The sequence below is a fragment of the Triturus cristatus genome, chromosome 2_1 (genome assembly GCF_964204655.1).
Source record: "Triturus cristatus chromosome 2_1, aTriCri1.1, whole genome shotgun sequence".
Taxonomy (NCBI): domain Eukaryota; kingdom Metazoa; phylum Chordata; class Amphibia; order Caudata; family Salamandridae; genus Triturus; species Triturus cristatus.
The window spans coordinates 984,335,567-984,353,821 of NC_140581.1; the positions used below are offsets into that span (position 1 = coordinate 984,335,567).

Genomic DNA, 18,255 nt, shown 5'->3' on the forward strand with positions numbered 1-18,255 from the left:
GAAAGGAATACACAACATCCCGGAAGCGCTGTACATCTGGGTTATGTTCTTTGGTCCAGTCTACCTCCTAAATGCCACCCCTTCCTCCCTTTGTTCTGAATGGTCTTCCTGTTCAAAAGTTTACTTTGCGCAAGTCACTTTGGCCGGCTGTCTTGCTACGGCCAGCCTGACATGCGCAGTTTAAACCTCTCCCAGAGCTGTCTCAGACAGCTGGGTGGAGAACAGGACAGGCTGGAGAATCGAGGCAGCCCGCTCCAGCCAATCCTGGCGCTGCTCCCATGCTGCTCATCTCCAGTATGAGAGCAACGTTCGGTTTTCAGAAGGGGGTTGACGGAGGTGAGAAGAACATTGGTAAGTAATTTTCTTTTTTTTTACCCCCACTGGGTTTGGCTCTTGTTCCACTCAAAGCCTCTCCAGTGTTGAGGGTCACCGTGCACCACTGCATAAAGGAATTCCAGGCTGCTCTGGCTGGGAGCAGCACTGGAATGCTGGGAGCACAGCTTCTATAGGTTCTGAAGGAAAGGGAAAGGAAGGCAGAAAGAATGGTGTGGTGTGTGACAGTAGGTCAGGTATTTCTTTTTACTTTGGGACAGAGAGGAGGGGTCGCATTATGTATGGCTACCCCATTACTCCACTTAGCAGTTGAAAGCAGGAGTAGGTGATTTAGGGGGCCTACATATTATACAATTATAGATTATAAAAAGCAAATCAAGGTTTTTTTTTACCTCAGGTTTCTGAGTGACATCATAGACAACTCGAGCTTGGCTTTTGTTGTCTATATCATGTCACTCAGAACCTCTCAGTGAAAAACATCCCCGTAATTCACTGTTACCCATTTATAATTCTATATATTAGGTATAGCTCTCATAGAGGGTAAACAACGTTTACCCCGAAACCTTTTCAACACAGGGAATCACAACGCGGTTGTTACAATGACCGCGTTGTGATTCCGCATACCATTACTTCGCAAGTCGTTGTTCCGGGGGGGGGAGGTGTTGGATTTAAAATCCAACACCTTCCCTAGTGTCCGCACAGACTGGAGTTGGTATACTAAATTATACTATTCCAACATCCAGCGCCCCCCCTCCGCAAGTCGGTGTTCCGACTTGCGGAGTAATGGTATGCAGAATCACAACGTGGTCGTTGTAACGACCGCGTTGTGATTCCCTGTGGGGAAAAAGGCTGCGGAATAACGTCATACATTTAATGAGAACCACTAGCGTGAACACCAGATTCTAAATCTGGTAAATCACTGCTGTGATGTAGCAGCAGAGGTTAGCAAAAGCTGTTACACATTGCTGCTACCTCATAAAAGAATTGCAGGCTGCTCTGGCAGGGCACTCACAGAGCCTGTCAGTGCAAAGCTGGCAGAGCAGAGAGCACACCAGGAGGGAAGGAGAGAGGAGGTGGAAGGAAGGCGCTGAGGGTGGTGGGAGTGCATGGTAGAAAATCAGGGTATTGGGGTTTTTTTTGCGACATGGAGGAGAGGCCATGTTTTGTATGGCTTCCCATTAGACCTCTATCCCTGCATAGTACTTGAAAGCAGGAGCAGATGCTTTTGGTGGGACCTACATGACATAAAAGTATAGATGGTTAACAGTGAACAACAGGGATGGTTTTCATCTCAGGGTTTTGAATGATATCACAGACAACTTGAGCTCCACCCTTCTTCTCTATTTGATGTCACTCAGGACTGATTGGTAAAAAACATCTTGAATATTCACTGTGTTTCCCAGGTATAATTCAATATGTCAAACACGTTGGAACATCAATTCAAGTATATCTTCTTTGCAAATGATTTGCTATAATGCAACATATGTGATTACTTGTATTGTTGATGGATGACATTGTGATGTACTCTCATGTCCTCATTAAAAATGTGTAACTGGACCAGAGGCCACACATTTTTGCCTTAAGTTAGTGGTTTCTAGCATTTTACTCAAAAGTGTTGGGGTTTCTGTTCAGCATCACTGTATGAGCATGTCTTGCTCCTCTACCCAGCAACATTAATTAATGCATTATAAAGACATTGGTATTTCAGCATCCATTATAGGTTCAGATGAGCCAGTCATACCAGATTTACAGGGGAATCGCTGACTGCATTAATCAGCTCTATGTAGACCCGGCCAAAGTCGAGGTCCCCTTGCTCTATTTAGAGTCGGGATGTGTTGGGTTTCTGACGGTGGAGCCTCAACTGGCTCTGCTATCGGAAACCTCTGACCTGATGGCCATGTGAGGCACAGCAGTCCTAGGCAGGCAAATCACTCAATAATCCCGGCACACAGGGAGAAAACTCCTGGCATACCAGGGTCATTGATTTTCTGTTATGCAAGAACAAATTCAAGATTTTGAAGTTCATTGAAAAAACCTGTTGTCCCAACTGCTATGCTCTAAATGACCCCTAGTCAAAGTTTCCATCAGAAGATGTTTTGGGAAAATTTGGGGCAAGACTTTCTTTTTAATCAGGTTTGTTCTCCAAACGAAATGGGAAAGCAATCTTTTCAATGTAGAAGACCCTGCATCAGAAGTTTATGAGCTTTATGTCCAGCTACATATTTACCATCTCCTAGTCTTTTATCTTCACATCTGTATATCATATCATAGCTTTTATCATCATTGTCTCTTTTAAAATATCTTTAACAAACTCTTCCAGCTGGACACACAGAGCATGCTGTATTGCACAGCTGTAAAAAATATCCACATTCAACGTGATGGTAAGGTAGCATTATAAGCCAGTGACAGCACTTCTTTTTGTCCTTTATTTTATCCAGGGAAACCAGATTCTGAGCAACCTTTCTGTGGAAGAATACAAGACTGCACTGAAAATGATAAAGCGAGCTATTCTTGCCACAGACCTAGCACTGTATATCAAGTAAGTTACTTTAATTGCAATTTGTGCTAATATTGCAGTAAGAATATGAGCACAAACTTTTTTAGACATATGATAGCTCAAGCAGAACAGTTCAGTCAGTTTCTGTCTTATTCATACTTACAGGGTTGTGAATGTTTTTCAAGAAAATCTGAACTATTTCTGGTTCTAGCTGCTTCCACTGTCATGTCAGCTGCCTTTGTAATGTTGTGATGAGCTACAGAAATATAAGGCGGGTTCAGGAAAGTAGCAGGGAGAGCACATGGGAAAGTAGGGAGTGGAACATTATATTTTTGCACATAATGATTAAATCTTGAATTCTTAAGAACAATAATAGAAACCCAGGTGTATCTTTACAGAAATGTATATATTGGTCTCAACACCCACCAAGGCCTGTCAATGCATAGCATCGCCGCTTCTGCTGTTATGACCCTCCAATGTAATAATGAACATGTTAGTGTATCTCTGTCACACTCCTCTTTCACAAGACTTGTCATCTAGAGATAGTTTTCATCTTGGCCGCTTGGTGGTAAAGGGCACAACGACCTAGAAGAGGCTAAGAGAGTCACAGTTAATCCCGCTGTTTATTTGTGCTCCATTGAATTTTTTCACAAGGCAATGTGGCTATCTGGGATGCACCGGCAAGGGTGCTAGCTTGCCTCTAAGAGCAAGAAATGTTAGTACCAATATGGAGCAGGTAGGGTATGGACAGAAAAATGTAACAACGCCCAGAACGGTAAAGAATATGCACCCATCTTGCCTGTGATACAATTCCAGAATGCCTTGGAAACAGTATAAATGGATCATAATATAGTTAAAACCACCAGTGGTTTATATTATAGCAATGTTGACTTCGGGAAAGGTCACTTCCAGGTATGCATTTACAAGAGCGTGGCTTAAAGGGTCCTGGGGTGGACCTGAGAAACCAAGGGTCAGTACTTACCTAACAGATGCCCTCTGCCAAGTACCTATTGTTATTGTAAAATCTCTCCTCCCAGTTATCCTGTAACAGGAAGGGGCTGGTTTGCAGTGGTGTTTAGAGAAGCTTCTGTATTTCACCCATGGCAGACTAGTAAAGATGCTGTTGCTGCGTGGTAGCAGGAACCAGGGGGGAATGACTTTAGGTGTGGCTATTGAACATCATGTGTGGCAAACATCTTGGTAGCGGAGGGGTTTCTCCCATACTGCTGATGGGAGTCAAACTTCCTGACATGCCTTAAAAGAGCCATCTGATAAATAAATTCACACATCTGAAAACCCAAAGAGACTGTGGTAAATTGAAAGTCCTTTGAGCCAGGTGCATAAAATAGGTTGGATTTATTTAAACTTAGTTACAAGGTAAGTTCATTAGAAGAAGATAGATAGATGGAAATGTAGCCCCACCAGGAGTACCCTCCCTGCCGCTCAGCCTGCCTGCCATCAACTGACACTCTACGCTCAAGCCAGGCACCCAAACATTCAATGAGGTCATCAGGCATTTTAACACTCATACTAGCTGAGCAACATGGAAGACACAGCCAGAGAAAGGAAAGACACAAGTCAATTATAACATATCCCCCTTCCTTAGGGAAAAAAAATACCAAAGTGAAGGAGGCAAACACAAACATCAATAAATACAATGCATTCTAAAAGAAAAGCATTTACAGTGCAAAAGAAAGCATTTACATCACATTCTCAAAAAGTAAAGACATTGAGTTAACCCCATCCCCCTCCCTTGGGGAAAACCCACAAAACACAAGACCACCCAGAGCGGTGGAACAGAACTGGGGCACGCACTGCCCCATAACCACATGTATCAGGGTACACACCACCCTGTAGAACAGCACTGGGACACTCACCGCCCCACAACCTCCACGTAATCGGGAACACACCTCCCTATGATCCATAACTGGGGCACTTAGCTCCCAAAACCTCACTGCAAAAAGTTACTCACCACCCTAGGAACAGAACTAGGGCACTCAGCTCCCACAACCTCACCTTAAAAGGGTACTCACCACCCTAGGAACAGAACTGGGTCACTCAGCTCCCACAACCTCACTGCAAAAGGGTACTCACCACCCTAGGAACAGAACGGGGGCACTTAGCTCCCACAATCTCACTTCAAAAGGGTACTCACCACCCTAGGAACTAAACTGGGGCACTCAGCTCCCACCACCTCACCTCAAAATGGTACTCACCACCCTAAGAACAGCATTACACCAGGAAAACCAATGCATGTCCACAAGCACACACACAAATACATGACATGTAAAACATAACAAACAATAGAGAAAGTCATTAAACCATGGTGAGCGATCACTCACCCGAGGTCGTGACCCAAAACTCCATATGGGTGTTAACATCCAATGTGAAGTAGCTAGGCCTGGGCTAAATTTCCGCTCCGCTCGCGGAAATTGCGATAATATGACATTTTCGCGGTCCGCGGAGAGCGCGACAATGTCAAAATTTCCGCATTCTGCAGCTTAGCAATAATTTGGTTCTTGCTCGCACTGTAAAACAATACATTCTCGCGTGCGCGCGATCGCCTTACCTGAATCCCCGAGTTCGCCGACAAGTTTTCCCGATCCGGTCGCGTTCTCCACAAGATGTTGGATTGTTGGTAGCCATTTGCGCTGTCTCGCGACAGTTCGCGCCCGCAGTAATGTCATTGGTCGCGCGATCACGTCTTTCTTCTCGCGATCATGCACCGCGAGAAGAGTGAAAACAAGATGGCCGCGCCCGCAAGCAACCGCATGGGTAAGTTGGCGAGCCGCGACCATGCAGAAAATACCGCGAACGGGCGGGAAAAAAACTTCCGCATCTTCGCGATATTTCCGCGTGTTTGCGGAGATTTGTAACATTTTCGCGATAATTTGCGAAAGTCACTTTCGCAAATTCCGCCCACCCCTAGAAGTAGCACAGTGGCTCCCTCCTGCATTGTTCCAAAGGAAGTGCTTCACAAATCAAAAACCTTGTTCCTCACCCGAAGTACAGTGCAGTACCCGCGCACAGCTATTAAGAAACAAGAGGGACAACAGCATACTTTCTGTAGAGATATATCAAGGTTCCGTTGAGTGTGTAAAATAGTCGCCCTTATCCCTGGAATAATGTCCAAAAATAAAGAGACATAGCAAGTGATAGATGAAGCAAGCCCCTCACACTGCCCACAGTTTTCCACGAGCCTTAAAACGCTGGTTCCAAAGAATTGAAAGCAGTAGTTGGCTGTTTGCATGACGCTCTACATTACCCCGAAACCGGTCCCAAATGCAGCATAAATCTCCACAAAGGCATAACAGGAGTCAAAATGGAGACTGCAACAATCGATCCTGAATGAATCTTTATTAAGCGAACAACGCAGTTGGCACAATCCAATGCTGGAGAATGCAAATAAGCCGATATACATTCCAATCAAAACATGGCGGCACGTAATCAACGCCACGCCGGCTGGCTCACAGCACGTGCAAGCAGCAGGACGTCCCACAGCAGCCGTGTGAAGCATAGAGTCATCGCGGGTGCTGTGTCACAAGGAGTGGTACAAAAGGGGGTGGCGATGGACGGAGCATCAGAACCAATCAAACACTCACACCGAGTCAACAGATCTGGGTTTGATCCATCACCGTTCTTTAGCTCACAAGGAGTAACGCGTGGACAGCAACAGGTAAGGTTGCTCGTGCTGGCAATTTGAATTGAAAAGGCTGCGCATGCTCACAACGGCCTGCACACGCGACCAGCGCTCAACTTCCCAAATAAAACCACGGACCAAACTTGTCTCACTGTGGACACAGGAAACCTGAGTATTTTCGTTATCAGTAGAGCAATAGTAGGAGCCTGTAGAAGCCACTAAGAGTCTCATAAAACATGTGTCTTGTCACTGGCACCCCTCAAAACACTTTCACGAGCATAGACTCACAAAGTGCTCGCTGGAAAGAAAAACACACCTCCTCTGCATTGCTTGCCAGAATGCACCACCAGCCTATGTAAATGGAGCGAGGCGATACACACTTCCTCCACACTTCTTGTTCCTCACAAGAAAGCACTACTTTTAACATCCAAGGTGGCGCTGACATAGAATAAAATGATTGAACTCCATGAATTCTGTTTCTTTTTTGGGCACCCAGACAACTCGCAGTAAGTGGTGACTTCCAGATTCATGTAGACTTCTGTTACTGGACAAGTCTTCCCAAGCAGTATATTAACAGCAGGATCCACAGTAATTGCACAAAGACCAGCAGTAGAAGGTCAAACGCCTTGAGGTGCAGGCTGTCCAGATGAGAGAGGACACTGGTGGGGTTGACCAAGACGTTTCCTTTGCTTAACATTTCAGTAGTTCCAATATTTTTAATAAGTTCCTTAGTTCCAGTAGTTCCTAAACTCCTTTCAGTACGGCCTCTTTCCTCAACGCTGTAGGTTCTCTAAATCGTCGCCAAATGTGGTAAATTGAAAGTCCTTTGAGCCATGTGTATAAAATAGGTTGGATTTATTTAAGCAAGGTAAGTTCATTAGAAGAAGATAGATAGATGGAAATGTAGCCCCACCAGGAGCAGCCTCCCTGCAGCTCAGCCTGCCTGCCATCAACTGACACTCTACACTCAAGCCAGGCACTCAAACATTCCATGAGGTCATCAGACATTCTAACACTCATACTAGCTGAGCAACAGGGAAGACACAGCCAGAGAAAGGAAAGAAACAAGTCAATTATAACAGAGACACTATCAAACATGTCAGCATTGTGAAATTCCTGTTGAATATGATTGTTAACAGTGGAGAACTTGGTAAAGAGAAGTGTTTTTTCTCCAAGCTTGGATGGCCCTATAACTGCTTCTTCTCTCCCTTATCATCACTGGAACCACTGACAGCCAGATGCAGGAAAGCTTCCTGTTTACACTTTTCCAGTATACACAGGCGACTTCTCCTGCAACTGTGGGAAGAGCAGAGGTTTCACATTAGGTGTAGGGGAGCTCCCTCCATGCACCCTAATGAAGTATAATTGTGAGAGAAGGAAATAGGGACTCACAGCTCTTGCTTGTCTGTTTTCAGCATGAGATTTGTACAGGAAGGCTATACTCTTCCGACTCTCTGCACCCTCCAGGCAGATATCAATTGGCCTGAAGCATGTCAGAATCTTCAAAAACAACACGGCATTGGAACAAAGGTTTAATTTAATTTAAGCCACAGGCCCTCAGGCTTCATTCAAGACCTACATTTTTCACCAACAATGCCACACTAAGACAGAGACCTACTACACAGTGATCTATAGCTTAAATCCTGTGGCAGAGTGAAGACGGGACCCACGTCAGGACATACCGGTTACACTTAGGGCACTTACTGCAAAAATATCAAGGTGTTGGAAGGAATGCTAAATTAATCTCACATTTACAATGAATATTAGAAATGGGGCACAATGCCTAGTTATCTGCTATTTGACAACTTTTAAGTAAATATCCAGTAGGTTTATAAAAGTAGTTGAGCAGACGTCCATACTTCATAAGGTGTGATAAATGTGTTTACTCCGGTGGCTCTTGCATGGCTGCTAAATATTAGTTTTCTTTTTAGGAAGCGTGGAGAATTTTTTGAACTTGTGAGGAAGAAGAAATTTAGCTGGGACGATCTGCACCACAAGGAGTTGTTTCAGTAAGTAAGGCACCGTTTATCACAAAACTACTTCTATGCTGTGTTTAATGTGTATAGTGCTTTATTCTTATGCCCTCTCCACTGCTGGCCATTGTCAACTCTGAGATCACCAGACTGTGGTATTCTGGAACAGAGTTTGCCTTTGATTTTTAAATAATTGTTTTAAATTGGTTTTGTGTGGTATCAAATAAAACAGTCCTCAGGAAATATATACGTAATAGCAAGAGAGAAGAAAACATGGGCAATCACATTGTACATTTGTTCATTTGTTGTCTTCAGAATGTTCACTACGGGATTCACCCATACATATTGTCCCCACTGTATGAACCAGAATTTGTAACTGCATGCTTTATCCCATATATGCATTGAAAGATGTACATATCGTATGATGCAGTGGTGGTCCTTGGACCCTGGGGGTCTGGGAGGCCTACTCAGTGGGCGGCGAGTGTCTTACAAAATTAAATAATATTTAAAAGATCACATTAATATGAATAAAGTATTTAAAATAAAGTAGCAAAAATGAAAATTTGAAAATCTTTTTTATATTTAATTAAACAAAATATTTAACTATTTGACCATTTGTTTCTTGTAACTTGTTATTGTATCTTTGTGTATTGTTTTTGTAGTTCAAATCATAAAACTTACTGGTGGTCCCAAGATTCCAATACTGACTGAGAAGGGGTCCTAGGATTCAAGTGATGATTCAGTGGAGGTCCACAGAATTAAAAAGGTTAAGAACCACTGGGATAAATGATCTAATCATCCATATCCTCCAAGTCGTGGTAGTCTACCCAACCTCTCCATATCCTCCAGTGTTTATTAGGGCAGCCTTTGGCCTTATTTATTGGTATTTCTGTAATGCAGCATTTATCCATATCTCAACTCTATTTGACCATTCTGGGATGAGTTTCCTGTCCCCAGTTCTGTGCTATATCTACTTAGCTAATGTAAGCCCCATTCGTATAAGTGCCTTCTCAACTCTTATAAAGCCCTCGTCTTCAAATATGTTCAGTAATCCTAATTTTTGGGGTAAGGTCCAAGGGTCGCTTCAGTATTCCCTGGAGTGTTATTGAGATCCCATCCCAGAAGGGCCCAACCCTGGGACATGTTCGGATTGTGTGGAGGAAGTCTCATATCTCCAACCGATATCTTAGGCATTCTGGGCCTGGGCCTCACTGGAAGCACCAGAGTCATTCAGGGGTTAGGTTTATCCTGTGTGGATGCTTGAACTGTATCGGCCTAAATCTGTTTGAAATGGCATCCTCCCTTGGGGCCATGATTGCAATGGTCTATGCTTTGTCATCTAGGTTGGAAATATCTTTTTTCCAAGCCACTCTGAGTTGTGGGAATGTGTATGAAGGGTGAATTACTAGTGTTCTATATAAACGTTTAATTTTCCCTCTATGAGGGAGCTGGACCATGGTCAGTTTTTCCTCCATGGTGCTATCCCAGGTAAGTCATCTAGTCTCAGCAATGCAGGATTATGGCATGCCAGATTTGGCGATACTTACAACATTTTCTGCTAAATTCCTCCTTGATGTCTGAGAAAGTTTTCAAAATAACCACATCTTCAAGCAGCAAGATCCTGAGTCGGTCTCATCCTTTAAATCCCTCTAGGAGTACCACTTCAAGCAGAGTGGTTCTGAACCACAAAAGAATCTGGCCTGTTACCCTCTTCATCCATTCTATATTATAGCTAGAGAATTTCCATGTTTCTATGTGACTGGGCCTAGGTTTCTTCCTGTAAAGAAATTAAACAGGAGAATTGTCACCCAGAGCCCAAAGCTCCACTGCGTACACTTGGTCCATAGACGGTCCCATACGCGAGGGATAAATTCATTGTATTATAATATTTAAATGGATTGCTGTATAATAGGTAGTGATATCCATCATGGCCAGCGAAACCTGAGGATGGGCGCTTTTCTACAGGTAGGCTCACCGGGCAGATGTCAATGTATGTAGCAACCAACATGGGAGCGGGAGGGGGTAATTCTTCACCATATATAGGATCTTAGTGGGAGTTAAAACTTTCAGCATTGCATTCTACCAAGCATAGACAAGGGGAGGAATATCCAGTTTTGGGTGTCTGAGCATATCCCTCCATCAGAGGCAAGACATCATAGGCGTGTGCCACTTCTTCTACATGTGTGAGATGGACACCTAGGTATTGCATTTTACGTATATTAACTCAAATTCTAGCAGCCTCAGCCCATTGGGGGTATTTAGTTGGAGGACATAGATGGTACAGTCTGGTTTCAATCCAATTGGTTTTTAGCCCATGAATGTTACCAAATGCCTCTAGTGTCCGTATCACCACTGGGCCCAAATACAGTCAGTTATTAAGGTATATAAGTAAGCCATCAGCATACGGCATTAAATTGTCTTTTAAGTTGTCGACCATCGGAATCCCGCTATCCGATCATTCTGTCTGATGTCCTGAGCCAGGGGTTCGATAGCTAGGGCAAATAGCAGTGGGGGCACTGGACATCCTTGTCTCATCCCTCTTTCGTGGGGCAAGTGCTGGGACACCACTCCTCTTGTCTGGATTTAGGCCTTGAACTCACCGTAAGGGGAATGTGGGCAATCTGGGAAACATGGGCCAAAACCTATGTGGCTTAGGAGTGTGAAAAGATAGTCTTGAGACACAATCAAATAACTTCTCAAAATCCATGATTAATAACACAAAGGGTTCATTCAATCTACGTCCTAATGTTATTACTTTGAAAGCCTACCTTATGTTCTATCTGGTGGCTCAGAGAGGCATAAAGCCACTCTAGTAAGGGTGTATCAGCTAAGTGACAACTAGTGAACGGGGTATCACTGCTATTTTAGCTAGGATTTGGCGCTCAGAATTAATTAGAGAGATTGGTCGCAACTGCTTCTGTCTTCAAACAGCTCTAGCAATGGTTCTGCCAATGGGCCGGCAAGGCCCCCTGCATGGGAAATTCATTTCAGCCCGGTGTTTTCCCTGGAGTTAGCTGCTGAATCGCCTCTAGAATTTGAGCAACTGTGATACTCACCTAATTGCTTTCTTTCAGTCTCCGAAGGTGTTGGCATGCAGACATGGACTAGATATGCCAGAAGTGTATAGGGTGGGTGAATCAGAGGAATGATATAAGGAAGTGGGAGGAAGCATTAGCGGTATCCAGTGGTGAAGTGTAGGTAGTCCCATCTCGCCCCACAACCTGTGTTATATGTCTAACTTACTCTTCCCTTTTTGATAACCAGTGTATAAACTTGCTATGTTTTTTAAGCCACCAGGAGCTCGGGGGCCATCTGCCATCAGTCACCAGTGGTTTGCCGTAAAACAGTAATTCAATCGGTGCCTGGTCTGGCACGCCCCTGGTATGTAGATGGATCTCTTTGATTAAGGGCACGTCTGTTGGGAGTTTCAAGAAGTAATCAGTGTGGGTGAAGGATCTATGAGCCCCAGAAAAAAATTGTATTCGACTTCCCTAGGATGGTAGTGTTGCCATATATCACATAGATCCATGCTACTCAAGAATTCGGCCAGTGGCAAAGTCCATGGGAACGTCGCAAGGGGGTTATCCTGCTCTAGCTTTTGTGTAATCACCCATCCTCCCCCGCCACAGTTATGCTATTAGGCATCTCTAGAAGGACAGAGCCAAGTAGCGATAGGAAAATCTTTGATAGTGGAGGAAGTGCATAGACGCAGCATAATGTGAGCAGCTGGACATAGAGTGCCTCTCACAGTGTTATATTCCAGGTACACGGTACAGTAAATGAGATGTTTTTGTGTACTAATATCACCACTCCTCTGGACTCCTGATCAAATTGTGTGTGGGAGAGCATGAAGAAACAATACCTATTTAGGCATTTATAGAGGTCGCCTTTTGAGTGTGTCTGCCCTATACTTAATTACGACTTTAAGAATCGCATCTCTTTTAACTATGTCCAGGAGGCCGTAAACATTCCATGAAAGCATTGCATTAGGGCTGGTGGGTGGAGTGTCACTGTCGCTAGTGTGGTATAGGAGAGTATGGACTGGGAATCGAGTTCCAAAAACAAAAGCCCAAACAATATACACAAATAACATGAAAACAATTCCCCCGTCCCTCCCCATACTCCACAACCTATAGCATCTGTCATAGGTAATCGGCTAATATGGCTTGTAAAGGGAAGAGTGGTTCAAGTGATTCCAGCAACCTTCTCCCTTACCCCTATCATTCCCCTGGAAAATCAAAAAATCTTAATAACAGCAATAGCATTTGATGACTAGAAGATCAGATCAACCAAGTGATGGAAAAACTTGGGGGTGATGTAGTTCACTAGGGAGTGGGTGGGTCTGTCAAAACCTGGACCCTAGGTGACATTGATACTCAGCAAGCAGTATGGGACCCATTACCTGTAGGACTTTGACAGTATGTCCCCATTGCAGGGACTGTTATTATTATTAGTTCAATTTGTAACGCGCATGGCTGCCCCAGCAACGGGGCGCCCCAGTGCGAGTGTGAGTGTGAGTGCCTCTATGGATTTTTTATGCTCCATTCAGGTTGATTCATAATCTTCTGACAGTAGACTCGCTCAGCTTATACTCCGAGTAGCGGGTGAATGTTCTGCTTATCTCTTTGCAAGCTTTTGCCTTTAGAAGTAGCATAAGCCCCCGACTCCCAACAGTCCTGGGCTACCTATTCCTGGGTGCCATGTTCAGTTTCTACCTCATCAAGTCAGGTGTCGCTCTCTCCTTTAGCCGGTGGACCCTTCCTTGGCGCGGCCCTCCTTCAGGGGTGGATTCATCAGAATGTAATCTAGGTCTGTCTTCGATCCACTCCCAGGCCTCCTGTGGTGATTCAAAGAAGAAGGTACAGTTTTGAAAAATGACATTTAGCCCAGCAGGATAGACCAGCATATAGCGAATGTTCATTGCTCGTACTTTTCCGTTTAATGTCTTCAAATGATTTACAGAGTGTTTGAACTGCCTCAATGTAATCAGGAAATATGAGTATCCTTTGTGAGTCAAACAAGAGCGCATGAGTGATCCTTTCAGTCTGGCAGCCATCAGTATGTCATCAGGATTCGAGCAATTATTTTGCAAGGTGAGACTGTAGTAGACGGCCTTCGAGTGTGCGATGAGCGCATTCAATTATGAGAATTTCTCCTCGGAGACCCAGTCCCGAAGCCAGTGTTCTGGGAACTGAGGGAAGATCTCCCACGTCCGCGGCCCCCAGGAATACAAGAAAGTGCAGGTTGTTTCGGCGCGAATGACCCTCAGCATCTTCCGCCTGTAGTTCTAGGGTACGAGTGACTTCTGTCAGCCTAGTTACTTCTCGTCACCTGACTTTAATGGAATCTCCCATCTCTAAGATTTGTGTTTCAGTTGCTGTAATTCTTTCTACAGCATGTCTCAGATCTTGGCGAAGTAGTGATACGTCGATTCCTACTTTGCCTATTTCAGCTTCCAATGAATATTAGAAAACTGGATGGCCTGGACTATTCTATGTGCAGATTGTAGACTACCTGGTAGTTTCTCAATTGGTATCTCATCTCCTTGGTAAGGCGTGTTTGGGGTGCCGGGGCAGGGAATACTTTTTTGTGCACTTCTGTTTGTCAACCTAAGTGGTACGGACATGCCCGGACAGGGTTCCCGTGCACGATTTGTCCCTGAAATGAAGCTATTCCTGGCTAATGAACCCTAATTTGGGCGAAATAGGTCCTAGGTTGCCTGTTTTCAGGTTCAGGAAGGGCCTTGCCAGGCAGTACAGGTTGGACTGTTCCCATTGGAGCAGGGACAAAACTGATTTGCATATGACTAGTTCCAAACTGAGGTAGCTTAGTGTGCAAAATAAGGATGGACTGAGATGCGTCCACGAGTAATTACCATTCAAGCATTCCATTCATCACTTTCTGTATACTTCATATGGTCGTAATGCCGTACTCCGCTTCCAGAAGGCTCCACCAGGCAGATCCCTGGGCACTCACCCTCCAACCGATCACTCATCCCAGAGGGATGCCTCCGATGCTGCTGGAGGGCCTCACTACCATGCAGGAGGCCAGGCCATGCCTGTCAGGCCTCTGTCCTCACTCCCTGTTCTCCAGCTTGTGTCTGTGAGTTGGTACTCTATTGCCGAGAGATCCTCTCCAGATAGGTCTGTTGGAGCTCCTCTGTCACATCACTGACCAGGTGATGGAAACCCCAACTGAGCTGAAGGGTCCCTGCGACTCAACCCAGCGCAGCCCTCCAATAAACATCGCTCCCAGGAGACCTCCGCTACGTGTGAATCGCTGGATCTTGGGCTGTGTGACTGCCTGCTAGGTGGGCACAGTCCCAGAAGGGTGTCATGGTCTCTTGCAGATCCACTGTAGGAAGGATTGTAGAGGACTTTACTCAGGTCTACACAGAGCTCTAAAAGAAAGCGGCCGCTATGTTGGCCTGAGATACCTATTGTAATGTACCAAGCTGTGTAACATAGTGTCTTGATTGTTAGTATTGCAGAGTGTAGGAAGCATAATTTATGCATCAGCTCCAATTTCTCTGGTAGTTTGAGTCACTAATGCTAAACCTTATGGTAGAGTGGTGTTGTTTCGTTTGTACGGCTCTTTAAACAGATGTATGTGTTCTACAAAGACATATGGAAAATTGACAATGAAATACCATTTTGTAAATCTTTTCAAGCGGTAATTGTCACCTAAGTCGAAACCACTGTGAGATCACATATGAACATGTGTATCTAGGATGTCATTGTAACATACTTATCTATCCACCCCTTCAGTCATCTGATGAGATAATTGCTCAGACTTGTTTTCTCTAAACATGCAAAGTACATGTCAGTTTTTTTAAATGTAGTCATCTATTTAAATTGCATAGACACACTCCACTTAAGGCTGGGCTATGAATATATTACTACTCCTACTTTAGCTAGGGCCACAGGCTAGAGCTAATGTAGTTGTGCACACGTGCATTACTGCAAACTTGCCTGCCCCAGGCTCCCAAAGAAGCTTACTAACAGGCTGCAAGGACTTCAAACTCAGTGGCAGATTTTTCCTGAAAACATATCAAATCATTCTTGAAAGCACTGCACTGGCTCCCAGTGGACACAAAGGTCAAGATCAAAAGCCTCTGCACTGTCCACGGGGCCTACTTGGAAAAAGGGCTTGGATAGCTATAGAAACTTACACCCCACAATGCATTCAATATAAAACCATCCTTGACAGTGCCAATTCCCATTACCCACGGATGTGGCCTAACGGCCAGACCTGCCGACTTTGGAGCTGGGGAGCCAGGTTCGAGTCTCAGTGTCGGCTGAATATCCTGTGATTCTGGGCAAATCACTTAATCTCCCGGTGCCTACCAAAAAATTGATGTGTCCATGTGTAATGTAACTGGTGCTCATACAAAGCACTCCCATACCTTCGGGTTGAGTTCATGCTATATAAAAACTGCAACAAAAAAAACCCCAACCTTTTTGTGGCTGATGCCTGGAGGAAGATGGATGGGAGTCCTGGGCCCCAGGCAGAGAAGTCCCTCTTCTCCATGCCTGAAGAGAAAGGCATTTCAGAAAAGGCCTTATAACTGAACTGTTCTGAATAGCCATTATCTGAACACCTCACACTGAGGTAGTGATAGAAGAATGCTGGGCTAGGCCCCTTACGGCACTGACTGCAAGTTCCTCATCATAAAATCCAGACTCTCACATGCAGTGCTTTGAAGCATTCTTATGGTGACACAAGTCATATTTAGGACTTCTAAATAGATATATAAATAAATAAAATAAAAATAACTGTCAAAATACAAAGAATGGATATAAAGGACCTCGACCTACTTCCAAGGGCCACCAACTACTTGTTACTTTGCAACAACCCTTAGAAAAGCTAATTGTAAGAGGTGACATTTCAAGTTAGTAAAATTTCAAAAGGCAGTGTCAATACTAATGACATATGAAAAGAAATTATAAGGGCTTTCTTAGATATTGGACACAAAAAGCAATTTAAGTTACAACCAAGGTCAGTGAGGGATGATGAACCTGATGTTAAAAATGCTTTCCTAAAAAAAAAAAAAAAAGATATATATATATATATATATATATTTATTCTTGGAATTTCGTGTTTTAACAATTTGTGAAGACTTGCATTTGAACTCGATAATGCAAAATTGCTCCAACACATTTCCCGAGGAATTTCGTGATTTATTTAATTGAAATGTTCACTGAATTTCAGACTATGATTTTCTGCTAATTACTTCTTTAATTTATTATTTACGTCTTGACAACTATGTTTAAAAAATAAATACTAACATTGATAGGTATTGTCTTATGAGCTCATCTGGTCAAACCTATTTTCAAACTTAACATTTGTTCTGTAAGACCTGTTGACACTAGGCCCAATTTACAAACAAAATTGTAAAATATTCTCTCCAGGGATAGGTCCCTGAAAACTATGAATGAAAACGGTACTAGTAAAGCGCATGGTTACTCAAACAGAGCATCCTGACACTAACTCAAATACTATTCCTCAATTCAACCATCGCAAAATAAATACATCAGAAAATAACTAAAAACAAAAGAAACGGAGAGGACAGAAAGATAGAAGGCCCATAAGCAATTAAATTACGTGATGACACAATTCATCCGGGGAAGAGAACTAACTCCGTTTCAGGCTCTTCTTGAAGGTGGCTTAATTAACCATAAGTCGAAAAGAACCAGGACGTTGGTCTCAAGCCGTGGATCCCAGAGCAGCAAAAGATTTGCCTCCTATAGATTTTAGCCTGAGAGTAGGGAGTTTACCAAATTAGAGTTTGGAGATCTAAGGATCCTCTGCATCCTATAACGACAGAAGTGATCAGATAAATATTTGTGGCCAGTAGCATGGAAGGACCTAAACACCAGAACCAGAGATTTAAAAAGAACCTTTTAGGGCTAGACAACCAATGCAATTCTTTGAGTCCCTGCGAGGTGGAGCACAAGCCTTGCGGCCGAATTTTGAACACCTTGTAGCCTGTGTAGAATTGTTACAGTAGTCCAACCTTGTGGTAATGAGCAAAACATCTGAAGTTTTCATTGCGATTAAACGGAGAAAATCAACATTTTTTTAGTGTTGTCATCTAGGGAAAACACATACCCACAATTGACAGGATTTGTGGCCAAAAGCACTAAACATTATCAAATTGACTCTGTAAGGTTTCTACGATTTCTATATTTCTAGGGTATGCCAGAAAAACCTTGGCCCGTTTGCGACCGCAAAATAGGTCTGTGCAATGTACAAACCCTATTTTGTGAGTTGGTAACCTATTACCGACTTACAAAATAGGGTTTGCGACTTGCTATTAGAAAGGGGTGTGCCCAGGGCATCCCTTCCTAATAGCGAGAGCGCTTCTATGTACGATTGTTTTGCGACCGCAATTGCGGTCGTAAAACACTCGCAGTTTACCACCTATTTCAATAAGGTGGTAAGCCACTCGCAAATGGGAAGGGGTCCCCAGGGGACCAATTCCCTTTGTGACTGGCAGAAAAAATATTTTTTAAGAGCAGGCAGCGGTCCACTGCCTACACTTAAAAAATGAAACAGAAACATTTCATTTTTCTTTTATAAATGCATTCCGTTTTCATTTAAGGAAAACAGGCTGCCTTTTTTAACAAACTGCTTTATTTAAAAAGCAGTCACAGACATGGTGGTCTGCTGACCACAGCAGGCCACCATCCCTGTGAGAGCTGGCCATCCCCAATGGTGTCTCAAATTGCAACCTGCCTCATGAATATTCATGAGGCAGGTCATTTGTGTCCCCATTGGGAATTACAAACAGTGTCTGAGACACTGTTGTA

At 43.8% G+C, this 18,255-nt stretch overlaps 1 protein-coding gene across 5 annotated transcripts in view; it reads left to right on the plus strand.

Annotated features, from left to right (window-relative positions):
- The window catches only part of PDE5A (phosphodiesterase 5A), a 708,225-nt gene that overhangs the window by 648,939 nt on the left and 41,031 nt on the right, over window positions 1–18,255 (plus strand). For all 5 annotated transcript variants that reach the window (XM_085634223.1, XM_085634230.1, XM_085634240.1 and 2 more), the window contains exons 16-17: window positions 2,772–2,872; window positions 8,402–8,479. In XM_085634223.1, coding sequence (XP_085490349.1) covers window positions 2,772–2,872; window positions 8,402–8,479 — 179 coding nt within the window. The remainder of the gene's footprint in view (window positions 1–2,771; window positions 2,873–8,401; window positions 8,480–18,255) is intronic.